Raw genomic sequence first — 14,540 nt, 5'->3', positions numbered from 1 at the left:
GCAAGTTCCAGATTTTGCAGGCAAAAAAAAACAATCTGCACAGTACATTTTTTTGACCGTGGAACAATCGCGTTTTAAATTGTCCACGGAGGCATGGTGTGTGGTTGGATTCCATCCACATTGTTTTCGGTGTGAGTGAGCACATACTGCACATCCCAGGGTTTTTTGTGTGGTCACGAATGCCCTTTAACAACAGGGTTTTCTTTCCCCCACCCCACACACTCCGCCTACCTCCCCACCCCGACATTGACTGGTTCCACTTATCATGGCACAGACATAGGTGTGGCTCAGAGTGCCGCCCAGACGGGCGTATGTCGGGGGAGGTGTCTGTCCAAGGCACGGGTGTTCAATGATGTTGCCTCAAAGCCACTGCAAAAAACGATTGGGGTTTCACGCTTAATGTGAAGGGTAACACTGGTCAACAAAAAAAAAAAATTCTGGCCTGGACTTTTGCAGCTGTTTTAGACTAATTTCAGGGTGCTGATTCCAAATCTGATCTCAGATTTGCTCTATCACATCTAATTTTTATGCTATCGGCATACCCCATTTTCATTGATTTTACCCGAAATAAACTCTGTCACTTATGATTGCAAGTTGTTGCGAGTCAGTGACTGCTTTAGTGTTAAAATATGTTGCTGTATTTTTAGGATAGTGTGTTTATAATATAATTTTATGTAGATATCCACATTTATTTAATATTTTTCTTCTGCAGTTTTTATTGAAAATGCAAAATTTGATATCTCTAAAACCTGATGTGATAGACAAAAACTGATGCCAGATTTGGAATCAGCACCCCAAAATGACCTTAGAACCGTTGGCATACCTTATGCCAGAAAAAGTGTGTTGACCAGTGTAATAGACACCTTTCACAAATAATAATTGCTTTCACGTCGAGGGGAATCTGTTCATCTCGAAGTGTATCCCCAGGTAGACAATCGGGGAAAGGACACCGTCCAAACGGAATTCTGGTACACAACCATGAGATTTTTGCATCAGCCGGCCTTGCTGGAATAATTTTAAAACAAAATTGTTTATAGATTGATGTCACCTAATTTCATTGGCATTTCACAAGAACGTATATTTGTTACCAAGCCGTCACGCGTATGAGATGCACTTTTTCAGCAGCGTAGATTTCCTGAAACGTTTTGGTATAATGACGGAGCCTTTAAGTGAAAGTATTCTTGAAATGTTGAGGCCTCAAACATCTGGAGAGGAGTGGCGACAGCCATTCGCGCACTGCGCTCTGCACCCAAGTTCGTCTCCTGGCCACGGCTAAAATCAGCGGTGATATCTGAAGTCGGATGTAACCGTGCTGATAAATAAGCGGCAATGCACGCATTTGGTGGCTTGTGAGGCCAGGACCCTGGGAATACGAGAACCACCGTTCTCAAAACCCGACAGTTGAACGCTGAGAAAGTTCGCGTTCAAAGAGTGCCACCTCAGCATTAAACCATCCCCTGCTGAGGTTTTCGCGCCGGTAATTCACGAGCGTTGATTGGACCTCACCCGACGCCGGCGATGGTTGTCGATACCCCGGGGGGCACCCCCCAGCAATCGTGAGTGGCTCACAGGTGCGGCCCATGGGAGGGGGGGAGGGGGCTATATTTGGTCACATCTCAAGTTGCACGAAGACATAAAAAAACCAGTCCAGCAGCCCTGTCTTACCTTTTTTTTATGCTCGATTCAGTATGTGCTGCCCATAGCAACCCACGGTTAGGATTTTTTAATTACCACAATTGGGTTTTCATTGAATGATCTCAAAGGGTAGGATTAGATATGTCAATATCATGCTAAAGATAACCTAATGTTTCACCTCCTCCCCCACCCCACCGTAACTGAATTATAACAATTTTGTTTTTGTGATCCCATTCAAGTCTATTCTGTTTGTATCTTGTGTACTGTCTCTTTAAACAAAAAATCTCTCGTTTTCAGTAAATTTGTCCCATCAGCCTTAATGTAACGTTTGCATATAATTTGTTCAATCATTATTATGATTACTACTTTATAGAAGGTACTATGCAAACCCACTGGCTATCATCAAAGATTTGTCCATGAAGCCATCCAGATATATAAACACAGACACAACTTCAACCGAGACGATGGGTGCAAATTGAGCAATCATTAGAAGGACGTGATTAACCAGATAAAGTCTTAACCTTCTGTGATGTTTCCATCCTTCCTGCCGATGTTAGCTGACTCTCTGAGTTGCATCGCTAGGTTGCATGTCTTTGTGTTGACGGGCTGGATGTCCTACTCGATCTGCCAACCGAAGTATCATTGACATGCTAATCTCGATTTAAAGCTTTCGTGACTGCAGGGATTCATCTTCTTGGTTCTTTCGGTAAAGTCACGTAGAATGGAAATAATAAAATAAAAAATAATAAAACAATAAAATAATTCTCACGACGTTTCGGCCACAACGCAAGCAGCCGTTCAGTCATTCAGACTGTCTTCTCGACAGACCTATTCTTCACTTGGAGGACGGCTGCTTGCGTTGTGGCCGAAACGTCGTGAGAATTTTTTTTATTTTATTTTATTATTTCCATTCTACGTGACTTTACCGAAAGAACCAAGAAGATGCTAATCTCCCACAATACAATGGCCACTTCCACAGCCTCAGGGAGACCATCTCTTGCCCCGCCCTCTTACCCTGAGGGGACTCCCATCTCAGGCCTATACAAGACCTTGTTTCAGTGGCTTTCTCTCTCTCTCTCACCTGAAGACGATTGCCTGTGTTGCGATCGAAACGTCGTGATCTATTATTTTTCTATCTACGCCAATTATTTACTACTTCAGCCCACCGGTGTGTTGGAGAGTAAATCCACAACATTTACAATTTGAGTAGTGCGACGTTTCGCTGGTAGTTACATCCAGCATCATCGGGCGATTTACCAGAATAGTGAAGCAATCCATATGCTTATGAAAGCAGGTGTAATTTAAACCTTTACGTGAATAACATCCGATCTAATTAGGCTCTGGTCATGTTTGAACCTTCTTTGCACGTATTGTAATCGTTTGCGAAAAGTAAAAAACAAAACATTTCTAAAGACATTTTATGTAAGTGCAATTTGATGAGGTAAAAAAACAACAGTTCATGGCCAACGCTTTTGGTGAAAATGGCACCAGCCTCATCGTGTGAGAGACTGCAAGCCGAGACTCGGTGGTCATGGGTGCCAGGAAGACCTGGCAGAACAAACGCTAGCTCGCATATCTTCTCAGACAACAGTGGTGGTATAAATCATATTCATAATTATTTATCATTATTTCTTCAAAGGAAGATATAGTGAGACATGTTTCTGCCAATATTGAGCATTCAAGTCCAGGAAATTTTTTGTTGTAATGTTTAAAAATGTTGCTTGTAGCCTACGGGTTAGATGGACTCAGGGAGGGTCGACAAAGAGGGGAATAGATTTGACTAGTCGCCCGATGATGTGCTATCCACCAGGGCCCATGCCAACCCACACTACACTCCTGATGCACACATCCATTCATCTCATCATCACCCATCATGAGCTATGATCAGTCCACTGCTGGATGAAGGCTTCCCCAAGCCGCAGTAAACTCTGGTGGTCTTGGGATGCAATAATCCTTCCATCACGTGCACATGGAACTGATTTCATCGCTCCATCTAACTAGGTGGACGTCCCCTTTAGACGCATTCCATCTTAGTCATCGTTATTTAATGGCATTCAATTTCAAAACTTCCTCTCTCACCACTGGCTTGTTTCTCCTTTTGTTTTGGATTATGATATCAAACCACAATGCCAGAAAATACAGGGTGCTGCTTTGCATATGATGTTTTATGTCAACAAGACAACCCTTTCCAGTTGATACGTTTGTATGCGGTTAATGTTTGCTTTGATTAAAAACCAAATAGGTTCAAAAGCAAAATTCTCACAAAGTATTTGCTCACAAAGTGCTCCGTATATTATTGACTCTAAAGGTATGAGTTGTTGACCCTTGACTCCAATTTGAACTTTGTAGCATTATGATTGTGCATTGATTGTTTTGCCTATGCCACACGGACAAATCTATCCCAGAACACCTCTTAATCCAAGAGGTGCCCATGTGGTTCAGGGGTCAGAGCATTGACCGGCACTTTGGAGATCCTGGTTTCAAATCAAGGTTTCGGCCATGTGTGATTAAATTGTATTGCCATGTAGAGTGAGTTGATGGCCTCAGCCTTGTGTTTTTTTTTTAATAATCTGAATTTGAGATCCTATTTGGTGTTTCCCTATTGTTTTTATGACTGGACCTCCACGATATTATTTCGGGGGCCCTCTGCACTCTTGCTGAGTTTGTTGACGCTTAGCGCCGGGCCGTGTGTCGGCCCGCAGACCGTGGGCTGTGACGGGAGGCTCGAGTCCGGCCTGGTGGAGGATTCGTGCCGCGTGTGCGGCGGCGACGGCTCCTCCTGCGTCCCCGTCACCGGCGTCTTCAACAAGCCCGAAGTGCCCCGCGGTGAGTGGCGTGGGCCAGGCTGCCTCGTGTCTTCCACCCCCTTTCTTCCGCCTGCTCCAGGGAAAAAAGAAACTCGGGTCGCCCGTGATATACGTCGCACGACATAGAGCCAGATGTCAAGTTAGATTCCTTTGGGTTTGCTGGGGAAACAATTTACCCATTAAAACGCATCCGTTGTCTGCATTTGATTGCGCTTGAGTAAGTGCAAAAACAAAACGGCATTCATCTCTGCTTTTGTCTTGCAGGCTACGTTCAAATCCTTGTCATCCCGGTCGGAGCGACGAACATCAAAATTCAAGAATCGTCTGCTTCTAGAAATTACCTGGGTACAGTGTACGCACACACGCACGCACAGGCACACACGTGCACACACACGTGCGCTCAACTTCCGTTATGTGCAGCACAGCTGTCGGCAGACAAGCTTGGGCACAGCCGATCAGACTGGTTTGGGTTTTGGTCTCAAATCCATTGACTGAGAGCCATGGAAGATTCGAGCCCATGCAGGGACAGATCCTTAAGGGCCTGATAAGAAAGCCCAAGGCTTTGGCAGAAAAAAGTTAATAGAGAACGAAAGATATTGCGGTTTTACATCGCATCAGGCAGTGTGTAAATATGCCATGCTGCAAATATCAGTTTATTTAACGGTGCTGCATTTTTAATATTCTCAGATTTTTTCGGTAAAGTCACGTAGGTAAAAACATTAAAATTAATGAAAGTAAAATAAAACAAAACAAAATAAAATTCACGACGTTTCGGAGGCAACACAAGTCTCCGTCATCAGGTGGGACCGTCACAGCCGAATTAGCTGCATCAAGTGAAGCAATGATTCAAGATGTAATCCCTTATAAGCAAGTTGAAGGGAGGTGGAGAGGGGGGGGAGAGCTTATCAGGCTGTGGTAGCCAATGAATGGAAACGTATCGGGAGGGAGGAGGAGCGGTGATCAAAGACTGCACGCAGTGCTCAACACAATGAATGGAGACGTGTCGGGACGGAGGGCGAGCGGCGATCAAAGACTGCACGCAGTGCTCAACACAATGAATGGAGACGCGCCGGGACGGAGGGCGAGCGGTGATCAAAGACATCACGTAGTGCTCAACACAATGAATGGAAACGTGGCGAGCGGTGATCAAAGAACAATGAAGAGATTACTGTTAAACACTGTGGATGTTAACACTCGGTGAAGTAAATTAAAATAGTGCCTGTCAGATAAGATGGTCCAAAAAGTGTAATTAAGTCTTTTTTGCGTGGTTAATAACATCTTTCCAGTGATTACTGAGTTTGTACCCATCATCACGGTTGAAATTATGTCTGTGTTTGTATATTTGTATGGCTTCGTGTACAAACCTTTGATGGTAGCCCGGAGGTTTGCAGAGAACCTTGGTCTCGGAAAAGACAATTTCATGAGAGCCCGCCGAGTTGTAGCAATGATCGGCAACGGCCGAAGAATCAGTTCTGCCGTGTTTCAGATCTGACTTGTGCTCGCGGACACGATCAGCAACATGACGTTTTGTTTCTCCAATGTAGCAATCACCACAAATGCAACTCAATTTGTAGACTCCAGGATACTGTAAGTCAGGAACGACATCCTTCACAGATGGAATCAGATCACGGATTTTATGCACTGTACTGAATCGGACTTGGATCTTATGTTTGTTTAGAATTTTGGAGATCTTTTTGGTCACGCCTGCTATGTATGGTAACGTGATAGTTTTGGTCAGAGTTTCATGTGGTTGTTTCTGTGTGGTGGGAGAGACAGCTTGGCGGATAGTGCGGTCAGAGTATCCGTTCATCCTGAGGGCCCGATGTACATGTCTTAATTCATCAGTCAGGTGGTGTTGGTCAGAAATGCCATGGGCTCTGTGGTATAGCGTTTTGATGAGAGAATTCTTTTGAGATGGGTGGTGGTGGGAATCCGGTTTCAAGTAGGAATTTGTGTGGGTGGCTTTCCTGTAGACAGAATGTCCCAAGGATCCGTCAAGCCTCCTCTTAAACAGAATATCCAAGAATGGTAGTTTACCGTCTTTCTCCACTTCCATGGTGAATCTGATAGATGGGTGTCTAGAATTGATGTGGTCCAAGAAGTGGTTCAATGCTGGGAGGCCATGTGGCCAGATGACGAAAGTGTCATCCACATATCTCTTCCACAGGGAAGGACGCAGGGTGGATGTCTGGATGGCGTCTGATTCAAACTTTTCCATGAACATGTTGGCTATAACTGGTGACAAGGGGGAGCCCATAGGGGTACCCTCATTCTGTTTGTAGAAGGTGCCATTCCAGGTAAAATAGGTGTTGGTGAGGCAATGCCTAACCAGCGCAGGTACATCAGAATTCAATCCATGTTGGACTAAGTCCTCAATTATTGTTAGGGTGTCCGGTACTGGGACTTTGGTAAACAAAGATACTACATCAAAGCTGACGAGGATGTCATCAGAATATAGCACCATGTCCTTAACCATAGAGACTAATTGGGTTGAGTTGAGTACTGCCGAAGAGGTCTTGCCTGTGAAGGGGAGCAGAGTATCTGATAGAAAACGGGCTAGTTTGTACGTCGGAGAGTTTATCGTCGACACGATGGGTCGTAGCGGGGTGCCTTCTTTATGGATTTTGGGAAGACCATAGAGTCTGGGAGGTCTTGCCGCCGATGGTTTTAGAGAGGGACGTTTGCTTGGTTCGATTAGGGAAGTCGAACTCGTGATGATACTGTTGGTTTTTGTCGTTAGGCTTTTAGTGGGATCGTTTTTAATTTTGGAGTAACTCCCATCATTAAGCAGGTCCAGGATTTTGTTGTTGTATGAATCTTTATCCATGATGACCGTGGCATTGCCCTTGTCTGCCGAGAGGATGACTATATCATCTCTCTTTTTTAAATTCGCGAGTTCAGAGCGTTCGTTTTTGCTGATGTTACTAGTGGGTTTCTTAGCATTCTTAAGAATAGTAGCTATTACCTTGTTATCGCGGCATCTCTTGAGGAAGGCCAGCGTCTCGAGAAGCTGTGACTTCTTGTCTCGTTGTCTGTTAAAAACTCTAACAGATAGGTGGAATTCCTCCCCGTAGAGGGCATTAATTCTAGATTTGAAGCTTTCGTGACTGCAATGATTCATATTCTCAGATTTTTTCGGTAAAGTCACGTAGGTAAAAAACGCGATAACAAGGTAATACCCATCGCTTTCACACTCACATCCGCTGCTGTGTCCTCACCGAACTCCAAACAGATCTTATTTAAAGCTAGCCTATCACTAATCTCGGAGAGAATAAGGTTACTCCGATCTGAACTCGATAATTTAGACAAGACTCTCTTACAAACACATCTAATGTTAACACAAAAAATGTCACCTTCTGATTGGAACCACGTTGATAACATGACTTCTGCTTCTGCTGACTCAATGTCAGCCAAATGCAAAGCTAACCTGATTTCTAAATTCAACCTCCTATCTAAAAAGAAACCAGAGCCACACATCGCAAAGCTGGATGTTAACAAGACCGTGATTAATCAGAGTAACATTCCAATTTCTGACAATCTAAAAACGGTACTGGCCAAAGGACTAAATTTCGCCGTCACCCCTAAATATATACCAGTAGAGGATATGATTTCTCAGATTGATGTAGCCCTCAGAGGCATAGGACACATCCATGCGGATGTAGCAAGAGCTGAAATAGCTACTATTCTTAAGAATGCTAAGAAACCCACTAGTAACATCAGCAAAAACGAACGCTCTGAACTCGCGAATTTAAAAAAGAGAGATGATATAGTCATCCTCTCGGCAGACAAGGGCAATGCCACGGTCATCATGGATAAAGATTCATACAACAACAAAATCCTGGACCTGCTTAATGATGGGAGTTACTCCAAAATTAAAAACGATCCCACTAAAAGCCTAACGACAAAAACCAACAGTATCATCACGAGTTCGACTTCCCTAATCGAACCAAGCAAACGTCCCTCTCTAAAACCATCGGCGGCAAGACCTCCCAGACTCTATGGTCTTCCCAAAATCCATAAAGAAGGCACCCCGCTACGACCCATCGTGTCGACGATAAACTCTCCGACGTACAAACTAGCCCGTTTTCTATCAGATACTCTGCTCCCCTTCACAGGCAAGACCTCTTCGGCAGTACTCAACTCAACCCAATTAGTCTCTATGGTTAAGGACATGGTGCTATATTCTGATGACATCCTCGTCAGCTTTGATGTAGTATCTTTGTTTACCAAAGTCCCAGTACCGGACACCCTAACAATAATTGAGGACTTAGTCCAACATGGATTGAATTCTGATGTACCTGCGCTGGTTAGGCATTGCCTCACCAACACCTATTTTACCTGGAATGGCACCTTCTACAAACAGAATGAGGGTACCCCTATGGGCTCCCCCTTGTCACCAGTTATAGCCAACATGTTCATGGAAAAGTTTGAATCAGACGCCATCCAGACATCCACCCTGCGTCCTTCCCTGTGGAAGAGATATGTGGATGACACTTTCGTCATCTGGCCACATGGCCTCCCAGCATTGAACCACTTCTTGGACCACATCAATTCTAGACACCCATCTATCAGATTCACCATGGAAGTGGAGAAAGACGGTAAACTACCATTCTTGGATATTCTGTTTAAGAGGAGGCTTGACGGATCCTTGGGACATTCTGTCTACAGGAAAGCCACCCACACAAATTCCTACTTGAAACCGGATTCCCACCACCACCCATCTCAAAAGAATTCTCTCATCAAAACGCTATACCACAGAGCCCATGGCATTTCTGACCAACACCACCTGACTGATGAATTAAGACATGTACATCGGGCCCTCAGGATGAACGGATACTCTGACCGCACTATCCGCCAAGCTGTCTCTCCCACCACACAGAAACAACCACATGAAACTCTGACCAAAACTATCACGTTACCATACATAGCAGGCGTGACCAAAAAGATCTCCAAAATTCTAAACAAACATAAGATCCAAGTCCGATTCAGTACAGTGCATAAAATCCGTGATCTGATTCCATCTGTGAAGGATGTCGTTCCTGACTTACAGTATCCTGGAGTCTACAAATTGAGTTGCATTTGTGGTGATTGCTACATTGGAGAAACAAAACGTCATGTTGCTGATCGTGTCCGCGAGCACAAGTCAGATCTGAAACACGGCAGAACTGATTCTTCGGCCGTTGCCGATCATTGCTACAACTCGGCGGGCTCTCATGAAATTGTCTTTTCCGAGACCAAGGTTCTCTGCAAACCTCCGGGCTACCATCAAAGGTTTGTACACGAAGCCATACAAATATACAAACACAGACATAATTTCAACCGTGATGATGGGTACAAACTCAGTAATCACTGGAAAGATGTTATTAACCACGCAAAAAAGACTTAATTACACTTTTTGGACCATCTTATCTGACAGGCACTATTTTAATTTACTTCACCGAGTGTTAACATCCACAGTGTTTAACAGTAATCTCTTCATTGTTCTTTGATCACCGCTCGCCACGTTTCCATTCATTGTGTTGAGCACTACGTGATGTCTTTGATCACCGCTCGCCCTCCGTCCCGGCGCGTCTCCATTCATTGTGTTGAGCACTGCGTGCAGTCTTTGATCGCCGCTCGCCCTCCGTCCCGACACGTCTCCATTCATTGTGTTGAGCACTGCGTGCAGTCTTTGATCACCGCTCCTCCTCCCTCCCGATACGTTTCCATTCATTGGCTACCACAGCCTGATAAGCTCTCCCCCCCCTCTCCACCTCCCTTCAACTTGCTTATAAGGGATTACATCTTGAATCATTGCTTCACTTGATGCAGCTAATTCGGCTGTGACGGTCCCACCTGATGACGGAGACTTGTGTTGCCTCCGAAACGTCGTGAATTTTATTTTGTTTTGTTTTATTTTACTTTCATTAATTTTAATGTTTTTACCTACGTGACTTTACCGAAAAAATCTGAGAATATGAATCATTGCAGTCACGAAAGCTTCAAATCTAGAATTAATGCATTTTTAATATTTATTTTCTCCCCTCCTATCTTATTGAAATTATACTGTCTACATCATGTCATGATATGACGCGTCAATTCAGAACCCTCTTCAGAGCAGTGCATGTTAGAGAACGGCCCGTGGAAATAGATATAACGGAAGTGCTTCTGAGGTCTCTTCGAGTGTCCACGCACCGACGGCGTGCATTCTCACGTGCGCTGCTGCAGAGAAATGTTCGGTGCATAACATTCAAATCGAGATATCTAATTTTCAAAGCTGGAATTTTGCCAAGTGAAGAAAAAAGCGAATTTCATGCGATGGGTTTTTGCGCATTCATTGGTGTCCGGGCTGAAACCATCATCTGGTGACACTCGAGATACCCAGCACAAACACGTTGTCCTGCGGAGGGAGCTGGTAGGAGCGTTGGGTTGCTCGGTCAATGGCCTGCAGGGTCAACGGCGGCGTGGTGTATTCCGCAAATATGCCCGACTGTGAGGGCGGGCACAAGCCGGCGTGAGTAGGTTAAACGTTGAGTTTTATAAGGGCACCACGGGGTGACCAGCTCCTCCCCACCCAGCCCCACCCCTCCCACCCCCCACCCAGCCCCTCCCTCCCCACCCAGCCCCTCCCTGCACGACGGACGGACGGACACAATAATCCCCTGTGGGCTGGTGTAACCAGGAGGTTCCTACCAGTAAAAGGCATTTGGAGGACATTGCTTCAATTAAAAATGGCTACGTTGGGCCAGTGGAGGGCGCTCGTTGCAAACTGGGCAGGGCGTGTAAAGAGCACACAAAAGACAAAGACTCCCCGTGAAGTCTAAACAGATTAATTATTGGAGCAAGTGCTGTTAGCGACACGGCACATGAGGGGGTGGGTGGCCAGCACCACACCCGGCCGCCTTTGTCTCCCCGGTGGCGATGTTTACACACCGCACTCGGTACTCATTTGATGCTGAGTTGACCTAGGGGTGGCCCAGGACCGGTTCAGATAATCGTCACTGGTGTTGGCCGTGAGCGGGAATCGAACTTGGGTCGCTGGGTTCGTAGCGTAGTGCACTAACTACTCCCGATACACAAAGGCCGTCAGCATTTCCTACAGAAGTGCATTGTGGCACTCTTAGGTGACCACAAAGATCGAACAAGCGTGACTAAAACTGACAGCAGTGGCAGCAGTGATGCATCACTGGTGACCCAACACAAGGGGTCCACAATGCACCTCTTCAGGACATGTTGATGGTTCGAGCATAACGCTTGGAGGCTGACTGCTTGTTACACAGAAATGTGTGTCGTTTCAAACTCATGATTTTTCGAGCCAGCACTTTTATTCTGTTATGATAAGGTTTTTTCATAATTTACAGATTTGACTTGGCTGATAAGACAAAGTACAAGAGAATATATTATTTTGTCCATGGCTATCTATGCACACCAAACCAAAGAGATGGAAAAACAAAAGCTGGCTCGTACAAAATTCTGAGAATGCTGCAGATCAGCCGGTTTTGAAAGAATGATGAATTAAGAAGTATCACGAAGAGCAAAGCAATGCCGTCAACTTAGAAAGGCTATAATAGCTCTAGGTAAGTCAACATATTTGAGACATTTGACAAGAACAGAAGTGTCAAAGTCTAGATATTGTTGAAATAACAAAACAAATCGAGCCGAGTGTCAAAATCTAGTTGTGTTTCTATGCTCATGTGAGCATCGGGTCGTGCTCACCTCCATTGATGGCCCAAAGCCAGTGATGGAAATTCCACATTTCTATGGTGAGTGCCAGTCTGTGCATTTTGAATTATGCGTATGAAAAGTGTATACGTGGTCTCTCATTTTGCATCCCCCCCCTCCCCGCTCCCTCGCCTCCCCTCCCAACGGGAGCAGCCATCAAGAACCCGCTCGGCCACTACTACCTGAACGGGCACTGGACGATTGACTACTCTCGCTCGTTCCCGGTCGCCGGCTCCGTGCTGCGCTATGAGCGCCGCGACGAGAGGGACGACTCGCCCGAGGTGGTGACCGTCCTGGGGCCCAGCACCGAGCCGCTCGTCGTGGAGGTGCGGCTCACGGGGCACGACACAGTTCATGTTCACCTAAAGACGCGAAGGTTTTCACAGCCAGTATTACGATGCGTAATTGTTTTTTTTTTATATTGGTCAGGCCACGTAAATGATCTGGCTACGGTTGTGTTGTTGCGCACATGAGCATGGTTGGCTACGTATGGTGAGAACGAAGTTCAACATACATACACACGTGACGACTCTCCGCCACCCAGAAAAGCAGAGTTTAAAGTGTCATGTGTACAATCGTTTAAGAAAAATATATTTTATTATGAAGCCAATTGCCATGGCGGTATTGGAAAATTAATGTTACTGCGTTCTCCAGATTGTAAGACCTTCTGGAAAGTAATACACAACCCATACCCCTGGGGTAATTTTAAAGAAAGGTGTGTTTTATAATCGTGATAATATGGTACTATATTAGGCAGAGGAATCTTCCAGAAGAGTATACTGAAATCAGATCTTTCGCAAGACAAAATATTATCTAGATTATTAGACCGACCCCAAACTTTTCTTTAAAAATATGTTTGGTCAACACTGCTGAGATTCTGGGTTGGAATCCATGATGAAATTGGGCTATTCTGCAAAGTGAGGTTGATATTCTCAGTTCAGTGCGAAAAATAAGATTTAAAAAGTAATTTATGCTCACGTGAGCGCTGGGATGGCTCTCACACCTCCAGCAGAGGTTGGATTCATATATCGTTTAAATGCAATTTTAGAGGAAAAAAAGAGGCAGTCAGCCTTAGCCAGAGGGGAAAAAATGAAGTTTTTGAGCCTGGGCCCAAACAGGAGCAGGAAGTCAACAGCTTGGATGGCTGGGGGGGAAGGAACTTTCACATAATGGGGGCAGCAGAGAAGAATGAGCGACCTCCCTCTGACCGAAGGCTGTTCAGGTTGCAATCCAGGAGGATTAACACTGACACACGGTGGCGGGTAGAGATTTGCAGGAAAGATTTGAAAAAAAAAAACATTCTCTCCAGGGGGTTTATTTTTCAATTACATTCAAATTGCACTCGGATGTTTGGCCAATTCTTTTCATTTTTTTTCTCTCAATTCTATTCGTGCTGCTTTGAGCATAACGTTGAGAGACAAATGTATTTCTATTCAGAACCCTCACGGCGAGCAGAGAATGGCCCTGGTAGATGACGGCACGGATCTATTTCTGAAGCCACCGCACGAGACCTTTTATATCCACACTAGAGGGATACCATGTAATGCCCTGCAAAGATGTTTAGCGGTATGTCATTCAAATCAATGTTTTTAAGTCTCAGAGCTGAAATAAGCAACATGAAGTGGGGGGAAAATAGTAACGTTGTGTTTTTTTTTATCCTTTATATTAAGTTCACTTGCGCGCTTGCTTGCTTACGACCGTGCAAATCTTTCGGTCGTTTTTTAACCCACTTCCCGTGATCCAATCGAGCTGACACAGACTCGTTGTGCGTGACAATTAATGTTCGTAAAACATTTTTTCCAAAATTTTAAACTTTTTAGGACAAAAATATTATATTTAATTACCAATTGCTTAATGGTGCCATGCAATCATCTGACCCATAGGTGGCAGCCATCTCAAGCCAGAGGACGAGAGGACTCTAGCCGCCACGCATATAAAGGATTTATAGTGAAAAACTTTGTTTTTACGGGTTATACTTGTATGATCACTAATCAGTGACCTCGTTACACGGGACGGTTGCAACCTGGAGTCTCTCCCAGGGTTCTCAGCAGTGCTGACTCATTGCTTTAATCCCAGAGCCACCCGGCCATCAGTCTTGAGGGATTCTTGGGAACGATGTTTGTTTTTCTACAGATATCAAAGTGCTTCCAAACGGGCACCTGAGCTCAGTTCCTCTTTTATTGTGCAGAGGGCCCTGTTTCAGGGGTGTTTTTGGAAAAATATTCGGACGCTGGGGAAAAGCCATCGGTGGGGTGGTGGGGGGGCTGTAGTTTTGTTTGTGTTGTAAATCGAACCCCTGCACGGGTGCGGTATTTTTATTCGGTAAGACTGGTGCCAGTGAAGGTCTCCTTCTTTTACGACGTGGCCTCGTTTTAGGAGCTCAGAGCGTTTACAAAC

The 14,540-nt window shown here is 45.0% G+C and overlaps 1 protein-coding gene across 2 annotated transcripts in view; it reads left to right on the top strand.

Annotated features, from left to right (window-relative positions):
• LOC144720031 (papilin-like) overlaps nucleotides 1-14,540 on the top strand; it is a 52,703-nt gene that overhangs the window by 20,309 nt on the left and 17,854 nt on the right. For both annotated transcript variants that reach the window (XM_078596458.1, XM_078596457.1), the window contains exons 7-9: nucleotides 4,338-4,461; nucleotides 4,707-4,787; nucleotides 12,297-12,469. In XM_078596458.1, coding sequence (XP_078452584.1) covers nucleotides 4,338-4,461; nucleotides 4,707-4,787; nucleotides 12,297-12,469 — 378 coding nt within the window. The remainder of the gene's footprint in view (nucleotides 1-4,337; nucleotides 4,462-4,706; nucleotides 4,788-12,296; nucleotides 12,470-14,540) is intronic.

Source organism: Lampetra planeri, chromosome 7 (genome assembly GCF_965212315.1).
Source record: "Lampetra planeri chromosome 7, kcLamPlan1.2.h2, whole genome shotgun sequence".
NCBI lineage: Eukaryota > Metazoa > Chordata > Hyperoartia > Petromyzontiformes > Petromyzontidae > Lampetra > Lampetra planeri.
Note: the sequence above shows the minus strand (reverse complement) of the source record. Positions and strands in the feature narration are given on the sequence as shown.